The sequence below is a fragment of the Mauremys mutica genome, chromosome 6, assembly GCF_020497125.1.
Source record: "Mauremys mutica isolate MM-2020 ecotype Southern chromosome 6, ASM2049712v1, whole genome shotgun sequence".
In the NCBI taxonomy this organism is placed as follows: domain Eukaryota; kingdom Metazoa; phylum Chordata; order Testudines; family Geoemydidae; genus Mauremys; species Mauremys mutica.
This window is the reverse complement of record NC_059077.1, coordinates 106,151,894-106,166,306: the sequence shown is the minus strand read 5'-3', so window position 1 is coordinate 106,166,306 and position 14,413 is coordinate 106,151,894. Positions and strand designations below refer to the sequence as shown.

Sequence of the window (14,413 nt, the reverse complement as noted above, 5' to 3'; positions counted from 1 at the left end):
ATAAAACTTTTGGAAGAGATCTTTAACCTCGTGATTCAGGGCTTAAGTCGATTAACTTTTAGAGATGAGGGAAGCAGATTATCCTACATCTGTCTACTGCTGGGTTCTTAAATCTTCCTCTGAAGCATCTGGTCCTGGCCACTGTCAGAGACAGGATAATGGACTAGATGGATCTTGGATCCACTTCAGTCTGGCAATTTCTATGTTCCTTCTTTGTGCAACAGCATCAATAACAAAGCGATCACAGTTGTGCGAATAGTGCTTGTTTAGGCACTGGACTAGGACTTGGGAGATCTGAGTAAGATCCCTGGCTCTCCCTTCGTGATCTTGGGCACATAACTCAATCTCTCTGTACTTCAGTTCTTCTCAGGAATGATAAACTCATTAATGTTTGTGAGGTCCTCAAACATTACAGTGGTGGGGGTCACCATACCTAGATAGATTGTTAAGTACTACAGATGCAAAAAACCAAAACACACGTCTGACTGAGACGTTCTAAGCACCTGATATTATTTGGGGATAGGTGCTTTTTTGTATAAGGTCCACAGGTATTTAAAATAGTGAACAATGATTCCCATGAGGTTATAACAAATGCAATATAGTCCAGCTACTGGGCCTGACCTATGTGGATAGTGCCACTCTGAAACATATTCCTGTAACAATATTAAAAGCATTCATTTCCATGGCAGCTTGAAAACAAATGCAGCTGTCAAATGAAATACTAGGTAGCCTATGTATTTTCCTACCAGGAACGTTTATTTTTATGTATAGACTGACAAAACAGTGTAATGAACTATTGACGCTTGAAAAAGAAACACTTATTACGCAATGTTAAGCCAATATATTAAATTTGGCAAGTTAGATACATAAAAGAACTCAGACATATATCGACAGAAAATCTCTTCAGACACTGGGAGTTAAATAGTTAACTTATTGCTTATTTCAAGTCAAATTATTTTAACACAAGCAAACATTTCAATTTATGTTGTTTTGGTTGTCCTGAATTGAGGCCTGAAAAGTTTATAAAGGTAGGTAAATCACCAGGTTTAGTTAAAAAGCTATTTGTGTATGTAAGCCTATCACTGATATTTCATATGGCTATAATTATGTTTTATGCACTTAAGATCAATAGCATTTTTAAAGAGTTAGTCACTTTAACCTCCTCAGGTTATTTATGCCATTAAAAAAGGGAAATCAAACATTACAGTTAGCATTTATGTTTTCTCAATCCCTTTAAGTATTTCTTTACCAGGTAGAATCCTTCTCCGCAAATACTACACTTGCAAAAGTGTTATTTAGAACTTTTCTTTTATTCTCAATTTTTATTTTAAAAGGTTAGTCTACTGGGTAATTTGATTAACCTTGTTTAACTGAGTGTTATTTCTGCGGTTTTTTTTTTCTTTTTCGCATTTTGATGATATCTTCAAAACATGTTAATTTCCAGGGTCACTTGTTAAGGGGAATCTGGCAGGCCTTTTCAAACCCAGTCATCTCTTAATTCACTTATGAGTCAACAAATGGATTTATTTGAAATTAAATGTTCTTCTCGTTTGTCAGTTACTCAGCTCTCTTCCCAGCCAACATACAATGAAAAATTATTTCCCTTACTTTAGAACTAGTTACTTGTGACTTTAAATATACTTTGGAGAAATGGTAAACAATTCAGAAGAGCATCACTGCACAGTAGTTTGGTTTTTGTTTGGCTGGTTTTTATACTATTTACCTATTCTCTCTTTATGGAGTTGTTGTTTTGTGTGCTGAACTATAACAAACCAACAGCATGAGCATCTAACCAACAACAGAGACAACTCTAATTTTAGTAAACTCTTTGGTGTTCAGCTAGATATTTCTATAAAGTAATGTGAGAAAATGTAACTGACACCACTGAAAAATTTAGTCAATACCAGTTAAATGAGCTCCATAGGTGGAACAAATGTAAGATGATTATTATATGCAAATTTTTCAAGGCAATCATTTAAATTTTCTAATATACTTGAGAAACTGTGTCTGTGTTATCAAAGCGTACAATATGCAGCTGCAATAAATTAGGCAAAGAGGTAAAGCTCAACCAGTGGAATTGTGTTTTCCTTCACCGAGCATTTACTTGGCTGTGCATAGCATATTAGAGAATTGATTACACCTATAAATATCATCACTGCTATATCCCATGTCTGCAGGTTTGGAGTAGCCAAAGATAAGGCATTCACAATGTCGATTAAAACACTGCACAATTTAACATATAGAATGTTAAGAATGAAGCAACTATGTCTTTGCATACAGGATACAAGGATTGAAAGTCCTCTTTAATTTTAAAGCCAATTCAATATACAAGATCTATCAAAGCTTACTAAAGGCAATTTTTATTTTCATTTAAATGGTCCCACTTAAATATGTAATCAATCATATTACTGACATCACTAATACATGGTGGCCAGCTGTGTAGAATAAACTGAAAATCTGCATTAATTCCAAGAAACAGCTTGGGTAGGTAATGAGAGGTAGCCAGTGAAAAAGATCCTCTGATGGATAATCTTTACTCCTGTTGTTTTAGCACTTGGGAAACTAGACAAACCCTATAGAGCCCATCATCTTGGATAGCCTAGTCACTCACCACAGGGAAACACACTACATGATCAGATCTTTGCAGAACTGTCTGTCAAAGACAGCTACAACTAAAACTTGTCATTTATACTACGATGCCCATCTACAGGCAATGACATTTGAGTTTCCAAGAACACAAATACCTGAAATTCAGTTATTGTCTGTCAATGACTTCCAAGAAAAATGTGTTTAGTTTACAAGTAAAAAGTTGGGTTTTCTAACTGCCAGTTCTGTATACTCACTCTGAGACAAGAAAGCCAAGCTCTGTTCTTTCTGGCTCATGTGTTATCAGCATCACTAAAGATTTGGCAAATGAAAATGAGTTATCCATTATGCTGATAACGTGAGAGCCAGACAAGAAACCATCTCACACTCCCTAATAGTTGTGCTGTTAGGAGTAAAAAAGTAGTGACAATTTTTGTCAAAAAAGTATGTATATAAGACTTGGCATACACACAAGGAGCAGATGTGTTGAATAAGAAGTCTCCCTCTTTCTATATATGACCTTGTCTAGTTTTTAATGCATCATGTTATTGAATTACTGCAAATGAACACTGAAAAGGATGATTATTACATGAATTTAAAGCTATTAATTTAATTGACAAGAAGTGGTAAAATTATTACATTAGCATTTAATATTTAATGAGTTTAATTTGTTAAATAGCTCCTTACCTTCTATTGCTGAAAGTAGAACACGAGAATGGTCATATGCAATTACATTTGCATATCTATTCTTTGGTTTGTTTACTTCCAGGTTAGAATGCTCCCACGTGAACTGCTGGCCAGGGTCAATTGACTTAAGAAAAAAAATGAAAAATGATTAGCTTAAAAACACAAGATAACATGACAGCAAACAGAACACTCCCAGTTTTACTTGTGCTTTATAAAAAGTCCACACAGCCAGAGATTATTCATATAGCACTGCATGACACAAAGCATTTAGCCACAGCCTGAAAAGTACTGCACTCTCATCATACTGATGCCTATTGACAGTTACATTTAGGCATCTTCCTTAGATAGACTCTCATTTGTTCTTATACGAAAGAGAAAAACAGGAGAAGCTCTTTTTCTACATGGAAGGAGAGACAGAGAATATGAAATAATATGGACACATAAAAATGGAAATTTATTACTCATCTAGGGATAGCTAATCATGATTTTTGAGATTTTAGCCATGTTTTGAATTGTAAACTATAGAAATACCATTTATTCATTAGTTTTCAAATCACATATGGATCCACCTGTGTTTTGCAAACATTTTTGCACATATACTAGATTATGCTTTAGAAAGAAATGGAATTTAAAAATTATTAATTACTTGTACCATGGTAGCGCCCAAAGGCACCAGCTGAGACTGGGGACCCCCTTGTTAGGTCCTGTATAATACACATATCGGGGGCCGTAGGGGAATATGGTAGTAGAAACAGATTCTTACTCTCAACATTTCTTATAAGCTTATAGATAGTTATACAGCCTGCCTGAAGATAAGAAAAATGTCGAACTGATTCTCACTGTCAGACTATTTTAACTAGAACAACTGTGGAAAGATAAGTCAGGAACACTGGAGTAGGTCAATAATATTAAAAGTACTGTAATCTCCCCGGTTATATAGGTACCATTCATATATCTACATTTAAGATATTTGGCATCTCTCACTGTAGTTAATGAGAGAAATATTGATGGCCTCTATACAGTTTATTGTCAAAAACTGAAGTTCAGCTAGACAGTAAAACACAAAGCTGCATGGAAACTGTTATAAAAGTTTCTTAGCTACCCTGAAGAGCTTCTGAACGTGTTACAATTGTCGTCAGTCTAGGGCAGATCCTTGAATTCACTTTTTTGTAAAACCCAGCCTGTTTACTGACCCTAACTTCTACACTAGTAATTAAGAGCAAGGATTTTAAAGGTATATAAACATCAAAAGATAGATAACTACTGGGAATTGGGAGTTAAACGCCTCGGTGCTTCTGAAAATCCCACTAGGCACTATCTGCATCTTTAGGCGCCTAAATATCATTAAAAATCTGGCCCTTCTACAGTTTTGAGATGAATAATGCTGGAATTGGAGTTGAATAAGAATCTGGAGATCAATGAAACAATTAAGGCCACTATCATTTATTCTCCTGGATGATACATAGAAAGAAATTTGATCTAGTTACAACAAAAGAGGCAAGAAATACTGCAATATGTAAAAGAAATGTAGGGGTTAAACTACAATCACTACATGTGAAGACTTAACACTGCATTAGGATTTAAGACTTAAAACCAATTAACTCTGAGCTAAGTAATTATTATGATCCAGAAATTACAGACGTCATTGAGAAGGGGCCAAACCCATGAAGATTTCTAGTTACACAAGTTAAACTTTTTATGGTGTAAGATATTCTAAGGAGACAGACATTCAACATCCTGCAGACATTCAGCACCTTCTTCAGAAATTATTACACCTCTCTAACCCTTATTTAATTGTTTCCCTTAGGATATGGTTCAATTAGAGACGTGTCAAACTGCCCAAATTAAATTAGAGTAATTAGGCTGAATCTATCAGTTCAAGGATACTGTTAAATCCTTTCTCATCTAATGTTTTTTTTTCCCTTCATCTGGATACTTTATTTATAATATGACACCGTCTACAGTGCCATTGGGGGAACAAAAGAAAAGAATTCTCTTGATTCCTCTTCACAAATTGTAGCCTGTTGCATCACACTGCCTCCTGTCATGTTGGGTTACAATGCAACATAATGAAAACTGAGGTTAAGAGATGAGGCTGACTCCATGCTTGATATATCCCAAACTTACACCAGTTTCTTATAGATTAAGTATCAATTGAAGAGAAGCAGTGCCTTGTCCTATCTGAACTGCCTTTGACGTTGTACTTTCTCATTAGTATCTAGAATTCAGTTAGATTAAATTATTGGCTCCAAGAAGTGTATCTAGCATAAACAAGCTTATCAGAGTGAAAACAGAAATTTTAGGAAATAAACTTGACTGGGGAGAGTAGAGTAAAATGAAACAACAACAGTATAATGTTTAAAATGTCAGTCTTAATCCAAACCTGTATAATTTATTACATCTCCAATCTGGATAAATAAAAGGTCAGGAAATCCCAGTGTCATTGACTAGCAAATAATAGATTACTTATTACCGCTTACCTGAAAGGACTTGGCACAGAAAAATGAACTGGTCTAAAGGAAACCCTTGTTCACTGGAATTCCAATTCTTCAAGGGAAATTCAGCCCTCTCAACTATCAACACCCCCCTCTCTTTCTGGAGGCTATGAAATAGATGCTATGAAAAGCATTCCATGTTCCCTCTGTGATACTACCCAGTGCAGTTGTTATATGGTATAGAGCAATTGATATGGTTAATATTTACAGAGGTTTCTCGGCACTACTATGCTCTTATGTTTTGGGGACAACTCTCCTCTGACTGATTCATGAACTAACTCCATTCCCCACAGGGAATAACTTTAAAAGGGCAGCTACTGGCAGTAGAAAGAAGCTAGTCCACCCATCAATGGTATGAAGTATTCCAAACAAACAGGGGACTCTCTTCATTTCATCAACCATGTTGGAAAGATAGTCAGGGAATCACAAACCAAACAAATAAACTGGGCCCTTCAAATATATTCCCCAACCATGATCATAAAGGGGAATATCTACAGTTTTCTGACTACTGAATGGAAAGGGCAAAAATGTTTAGTGACTTACATGAGAAGAAGAAAGGTCTGTTTTAGGAATTTTCAAACTGCTTGTTGGAGCTATAACTTGATGGCAAGGAAAATAATGTGGGTTGTGTACTAGGCTTACTGCTTTGCTGTTAGTCTTGAAGCTTAAGGTCAGCACCTCTCTATGGCTTTGCCTTGAGTTACTGTAGATGCACTCCATCCAGTGGAGGCTTTTTCGACCTCAAGATCAACCTAGAGGTGACTAGCTCTCCATCATTAATGGCCATGAGACTGCTGAAATTACTCATCACATGGGTCTGGCAGGGGTTGGAGTTTGATTTTCCTCTACTGAAGCACACCTGATACGAGAAATACAACCGCCTATATTTTGAAGGCAGATTTATAAGACAGGAAGTAGGCTGATACAAAGTTCAATTTCAGAAACTAAAAGTTTTTGGTTATTTTGTCCAGGGAACTGTGGCAATGGAAAGAGATTTAAAAAGAACATATTTTACCAGCACACTTCTTTTAAAGTAGCCTACTAACCACATATGTTTTCCCATAACCCAGTGGTACACTAACTAACTAAATTCTGAATATGTACAAATGTTTTCCTGTTTTTAAAATGCTTTCAATTAGGTTGGAGAGCAGTCAATGCCATCAGCTTTGCTTGAGAGGCTCTGCAGATCACACAGAGATAATTACAAGACACAATGAATTTCCTTAGTTTAGATGTATATTTTATATTTGATGATAAACAAATAGGCACATATAAATAATGGCTAGATTGTAGTTTTATTGCCTGCCCTGTGTAAGGGGTGGCACATAGTTAGGAACTATGATTCCATCCATGCTTCCACCATGTTTCATGGCAGAAGTTATACAATACTAGCAGTAGCTTACTACCCACCTCCCACCACCTGCTCAGCTGTACTGGCTGGTGCACTGGGAGACAGAATCTAGATTCCATGCCCATCTGGATGGGAGAGAGGTACCTAGTGGGTGTACTGAACCTGCTTATCCCTATCTGACTGGACCCCAGAACCTGTAAGGATATGCAGGAGTGTTGGGTTGGGTTGTCTTACTCTCCCTTTCTCACCTAGGTGGCCACACTCACTGGTCTATGATTTGGCTGTTAAAAATCCTGCCAAGCCCAGTTGTAAGTTAAGATCCCGATGTTCGGATGAACTGTACAGCATTCATGTCAGGGTGTGTGTTCAAAGATGATTTAAAGTTTCCCTCTCTTTTGACTGGATCCTGATGCTAACTTTGTGCATGGTTGGCAAAGTGCTCTTAGTTGTGCAAATGACCACATGAAGCTGAAACTGCAGTAGGAGATTTGACCAGAGTAGAGTGTCTCAGCTACACTTCCCTTCTTCTGGACAGTTTTTCTTGTTATGCTGGCAGCAGGGATGTGGAATGAGATCAGAAACCCCATACCAACTGTACAACACCAGAGAATCACCTTTGTACTAAGGATGAGCTTCCCTGTGCTGGTTACAACAACCTTAGGCCTAGTTTATGCTGGCAATGCAATGCAAACTGGTCACTGCCAATGGAGAATCTGGTTCCTAGTTTTTTGTTTGTTTTTTTTACACAGAAAATATTTTTATATAAGAGATACTTTTAAATAAATCAACCTGCTCTGTCTGGGCTTATTCCTTGGATTATTATTTTCATAGATTCAAGGACTGGAAGGGACCTCGAGAGGTCATCGAGTCCAGTCCCCTGCCCTAATGGCAGGACCAAATACTGTCTAGACCATCCCTGATAGACATTTATCTAACCTACTCTTAAATATCTCCAGAGATGGAGATTCCACAACCTCCCTAAGCAATTTATTCCAGTGTCTAACCATCCTGACAGTTAGGAACTTTTTCTTAATGTCCAACCTAAACCTCCCTTGCTGCAGTTTAAGCCCATTGTTTCTTGTTCTATCCTTAGATGCTAAGGTGAACAAGTTTTCTCCCTCCTCCTTATGACACCCTTTTAGATACCTGAAAACTGCTATCATGTCCCCTCTCAGTCTTCTCTTTTCCAAATTAAACAAACCCAATTCTTTTAACCTTCCTTCATAGGTCATGTACTCTAGACCTTTAATCATTCTTGTTGCTCTTCTCTGGATCCTCTCCAATTTCTCCACATCTTTCTTGAAATGCGGTGCCCAGAACTGGACACAATACTCCAGTTGAGGCCTAACCAGTGCAGAGTAGAGCGGAAGAACGACTTCTCATGTCTTGCTCACAACACACCTGTTAATGCGTCCCAGAATCATGTTTGTTTTTTTTGCAACAGCATCACACTGTTGACTCATATTTAGCTTGTGGTCCACTATAACCCCTAGATCTCTTTCTGCCATACTCCTTCCTAGACAGTCTCTTCCCATTCTGTATGTGTGAAACTGATTGTTCCTTCCTAAGTGGAACACTTTGCATTTGTCTTTGTTAAACTTCATCCTGTTTACCTCAGACCATTTCTCCAATTTGTCCAGATCATTTTGAATTATGACCCTATCCTCTAAAGCAGTTGCATTCCCTCCCAGTTTGGTGAGTCTAAAGAATGCCTGAACTTCATGTTTAGTAATCAAATGGAAGATGTAGTTGAAGCACTAAACAGAAACAATCTTTAAAAACATACAATTACTGTATAGTATTGTCCTGACAAAAGGAAGGATGTTTGGAGCCACAATACTTTTCTTAGTTGACACAAGGAATCTTAACACATTGGACATAACAGTCTGTCCTGGGACCTGAGTCTCCCTTTCTCTATACCTCGTGTAGTGATTTACATCAATGCAAAGTGAGATTAATACTCTTCTATTCTGATTTTGCAGCATTTTGCTGTCTCTTTGCATTGGTCTGGCTGACTACACAAGGTGCAGGGCAAAGGATAATCAGGCCCTGGGGTCTTAACAGTACATCTGTCCCACAAGAGATTTTCTATCCTGCAGAGTGAATTCTATGAATATTAATAAGTTTCTGTAAAATACCAACACTCCCTTCCTGCAGGTCACATAGCATATTAATATTCCAAGACTGTACCTTTTGTACTAAATCACATACAAGGTGTGGTGAGTTAGGAATGGAGGTCAGTCTTCTCACTCATTTCCACTGGCCACTGTCAATTTGCCTGTAATATTATTATAATACTAGCATACAAGGGAGTGGAGAAGAGATCCTCTTTGCAGGCTGCCTGTAGAAGAAGAAGTCTGACAAGCCTTAGAGTCTCTCTAAATTGCTACTTGTTATTATTCTTTAATATCTGTATTTCAGTAGCACCTAAAGATTCTAATCAGGATGGGGAATCCATAGTGCCAGTTACTGTAGAAACAAATAAAAGGCGCAGTTCCTGCCATGAAGAGCTCACACGCTCAGTGTCAGTGAATGAGGTCCTCACAGAACACAGACTAAACAGGTTCTTATTTAAAATTCACCCCCTCCTGCAGCTTTGGCTGTGTTCTGAAGCTCCAGGAATGTGAGGTAAGTAACAAAGACATGAGGCAGGACCACACCACAAAAAGTTCATCCAAACTTCTCCTCCGACTAGTTTAGTTCCAGGGTTTCTCCTTCCCTCTTGCTTTCTCAAGCCCCAATTTAGGCTAGTGCAAAAGGACCTGCCAAATTTAAAGGAATACTTGAATCCCATTGCTCATGCTGACAGGTAAGCACGTGCTTAAGTGCTTTCCTGAACAGGGTTCTTTTCATGATTCAGGGATTAACTTCAGAGATTGACTCATTCTTTTCTCTTCCTGAGTCAGTTCTAATATGATCCACTTTGTTTGGCTACAAGGGAGAGTTAGTAGAATAGCTCAGAACCTTCATGTAGGAACCTTAAACCAGAAACTTATCACATCTCAATATTAGCAGTTACAGTTTTAAAGGGAAGGTGGTTTTTTTTGAATGACTTGTAACTAAAATTTTCCTATTTTCTTCTAATGTTGCAGATGGAATCTTCTTTGACTTCAAAGTAAATCCTGCAATTGTCAAGCCAAAACTATTTTCATCGCCAAAGTTTTAAGAGGCTAAAAACAGAGCTCACGATAGACTCTGGCAAGTCCAACTGTGGAGCCAAGCTTGAATGCACAATAACTTTAGACAGACAGACCAACTGACCGATAGATAGATGAATGACAACATAGCATCCAACTGAATGTCAGTGAGTCTCTAAGGCATATTCTTCGAGAATATTACAAGATTACTTTCTGTCACTTGGAGAGGATGTTAGGTAGATGAGTAAAGCATCTGTGTTTTTACCTCCAAGTAAAAAGATACATTAGTCAGTGGGTGGAGAAAGTGTAATATATTCCTCAGCATAAAATGATCCAGGACTTTTCTGGGACTTCCATGACAAAACCCAAGAGAACACATGGGATTTATTAGCTGAGTGTCCTTCAACCCGTTGATTTCAGACAGCAATGTAGAATAATTGTGAGCTATTTTTTTTTCTGTTTTGAATTGACCAATACAGTGATCTGTCTCTCCTACTGAGCCACTTTTGTGTGACTTAATTATGAAGAGGACCTTAACAAATGAAAGTTTTAGTGAGGAGCGAGAGGTGGAAGAGGAAAAAATCATGCCCCCCCGCTTCTTTTAAAATTTTGTGACTTGTGAGGAAAAATGCATAAGTTTTTACTTTACCCCAGAGCATAAAAAGCTTTATTTTCTAGCATGTATTTTATTAACTCCCTATTTTATTTATGATCTGCAACCTATAGGCTGACACAGCACTAGTTTTGTTTATTTTTAGGGGCTCCACATTCCCCAGTAATTAATAAAGCATTCCATTGTCATGGCTTGGTCTTCCACATGTCACCAGCTGCAGAGAGAAATTCTTCTGTGTCTCAGTAACTCAAGTCACAATCTGCTTTTAACGATCCTGGTTTAGTACTATCTCAGCTACCCCACAAGAGCATATTTCATCCCCTGGGAGAAGACGGGCAATGAAATTTTGGTTCAGTTGGGTCTGATTCTTTATCTCTGCTGCTATTTAATTGATCAAAAATGAAGATGGGGACAGCTGTGCTTTTTGTGTTTGTTTTTTGCCAGATAAAATTATATTTTTGCAGTACATGTTTCTCCATATCGTCTGATTAGAAATTCATCAACACATTTTGACTTAGAAAAGGGCTATCAATTTGCACCATCACTGTTCTCAGAGAGACAATTTTTGTCCTTCTGTTTTTGAAGAAATGAAGGAGCTTGATGCACCGTGTTTGTACCTTACACCTCCTGGTTTTACATGTTTAAAAAAATAATAAAATTTCTTATCCTATTAGATGGCAAAAAAAACTAATATAAACATAAAACTCGACCAAATGATTTTCAGCTCATAGTTCTAATATCAAGATAATCGTTGTCAGTTCAAGATAAAAAGAAACTGTTTACAAATATGTCTCAGGATGTGGGTTCTGAACTTTAAGTAAATAACTACATTTAATTAATCGATCAAATGCGGAGTTGGGCATGCCCGCTTTATTTGTTATTGGCCAGTCAGATTTAGTAGCTCGATGTATTTAGTCTTTTGCGTAGCTCACATGCAAATAGAAGCTTGCTATTCAGCACTTCACTGGCTCAGAATGAAAGAATGATGTATTGTATTGGCTCTACTCATCTAATTGCAGGAGACACACAGTCTGATTTTTTTTGGCTGTACCTATGGTGCAAAAGTACACTGGAAATTACTTTAAGATGTCACTTATATTTTTCTTTTCATACTTGACAAGTAAACTAGAAACCAGCAGAGTAAACTGACAAACATTACTAGTTTTGAGACTAAATTATAGGATTCCTCCCCCACCCTGCTTTCCTCCCCTCCCCCAGAAGGTTTTTTCTCTCTCTTATTCTAAATGGCAACTATTTTTAAAATGTTTACACGTAACAAGTTTGCGACACATTTTTGGACACTTGATTGCATTTGGAGGACATTGATGTGAATGTGCATGGATTCTTTACTTGTTCATTGTAAAAAAGGAGTTGAGCATTTTATTATACCTATTTGATAATGGGAATTTATAAACTATTAAACAACACTTAATGTATAAATCTTATCTTCAACTGTTCAATTCCTTCCTCCCCTCTCCCCGCGTCACTCCCCAATGCTTAAGTGATCTAAAGCTGCTTCACAATATGAAAAAAATCAAACAACAGATGTCTTTGTCGGCCATTCACCAGTTGTATAGCAGGATGTGTTCATCACTGCAGCATATTATACTCCCTGTGCACTTCTTTATGATGAAGGGCCAGATGGCTTAATCCATTGATTAATATTTAGCTCTGCATATTGATATAGTTAACACAATTTCTGTCAAATCCAGGTAAATAGACCTTAACTGTAATTTACTTTTCCCTTCCCATTCCCTGCCCCTCCGTTGCCCCACCCACCCCCAAAAAGAATTGTTTTGTCGAGAGAAAGCTAATCTACATTTCTTGGGACTGAACAGCCATGCGGGAACAAAGGGTAGAATGGTATTGGCAGACATCTCAGAAGTGTGAAAGACCAATAACTCATGAATAACAAGTCGGCACTAACAGTTTTAATGAGTGCTCTAATGGTTTAATGGATGGCACTTTAATAGGATTTCTAGTAGATTCATTTGGAAAGCTTGTCTTCAATAAAGCTGTCATTAACAAAGAACTGCGTATCTTCACAGCATAGCTGTGTAGTACTGAGGCTTTGTACACATGAAATAACGATATCTGTAATACTGTTATTACCATCCCATGCTTTGACTAATCTTTTAGCTATTGTGTTATAAATGGTTGTCTGCTGGAAATGGGTCTGCTCTGTTATTGTGAAAAGACTTGGACGGTGTTTACAACAGTGATGCACCATCCACTAAACAAGTTTGTCACTGGAAGCTGGTATAATGGAAAGCGGCTGTTGGAATAATTTTAAACTGGGAAAACAAAACCTGCTTATTGTGCTGCTTGTGAAGTAATCCACTAAGCTACTTCTAAGGGGGCAAATCCTGCCCCCCACCAGTGAGTGCTCTTCTTAAACTCACTGTGGTGCAGTTCTACTGAGTGGGTGAACAGTGACAGGATGCCAGACCTCCTGGAGGAAGTTCACACATGTCCAGGTGCCATGGAGCTGTGCTCTACTCAGGCACTCTATGCCGCCAAATCAGGAGAGGGGCAAGACTGGGGAATCTGTGACTCTTCCGAGCCTACGGGGTTGGGGGCATCCAGTAGCTGCAGGGGCTTCATGGCTGTCTCTCTGCAGAATTTCCCAGCACACAGCTTGGGTGCTGTATACTGGAATGACATTAAATCATCAAAAGCACAACGGGTTGGAGAGAAACTAATGATTAAAGAACAAAATATGGAAAGAATGGTGAAAAACAGAAGTCTCAATACACGTCAAAACAAATAGACTATGCAAAATTAGACAAAGTAGTCAACTGCCCATAAAAATGAACAATTTGACCTCTTTCACCAATGTCAGTGATTGAAACGAGAAATGCATATAATATCTGATGAATCTATAATAAGATGCTAATATATTATGCAGGAAACTTGCTAATAGAATGAGATTTACATACTGCATTAGCAAAACATGAATGCTAAATGCACAAACATTAATACCTCATCATGGCAACTTGCCAATGGAATTAGATTTTCCTAACACATTGGGGCTTGCACATTAAATAGTAAAGGTTGCTATTACTGAGAAAGTTGGAGCCTCACACCCCCATTCTCTTGCACACACAATGCAAATTTGGGTTATACAAGGAATGCAGGGCTGGGCCCAAAATGCACAGCTGGACACTGAACAGTCACGTTGATGAATTCCTACTGAATGTCTTCAAGCATTACACCAAATCTCTTAGCAATACATTATCAAGAAAAAATAAATAGATGATGGCTGTTTCAATAGCAAGAAAGTCAGAGAATCAAGCCGTAGCCCGAAACAGTCCTGAAGCAAAGCTTTGCCAATTCACTGCTCCTCCCCATCCACCTGTCTACATGGCCAAAAAATGATGTGTTCTTAACCTGGGTTAGTTAATCTGAGTTAGTATATCAGTGAAGGCATAACAACTCAGCTTTTAACTCAGAATAACAGCTCAAGTTAACACCAGTGCAGGAGCCTGGGGTTGAGCTCTCTCCACTCGGCACGGAGTGTCTTCACCGAAGACGTGCAGCTGCA

General features: G+C 37.9%; 1 protein-coding gene across 1 annotated transcript in view; it reads right to left on the bottom strand.

The window, feature by feature from the left end:
• Window positions 1–14,413, bottom strand: part of PTPRD (protein tyrosine phosphatase receptor type D) — a 1,658,801-nt gene that overhangs the window by 72,964 nt on the left and 1,571,424 nt on the right. The window contains exon 32 of the mRNA XM_045020490.1: window positions 3,274–3,397. Within this exon, the coding sequence (XP_044876425.1) occupies window positions 3,274–3,397 (124 nt within the window). The remainder of the gene's footprint in view (window positions 1–3,273; window positions 3,398–14,413) is intronic.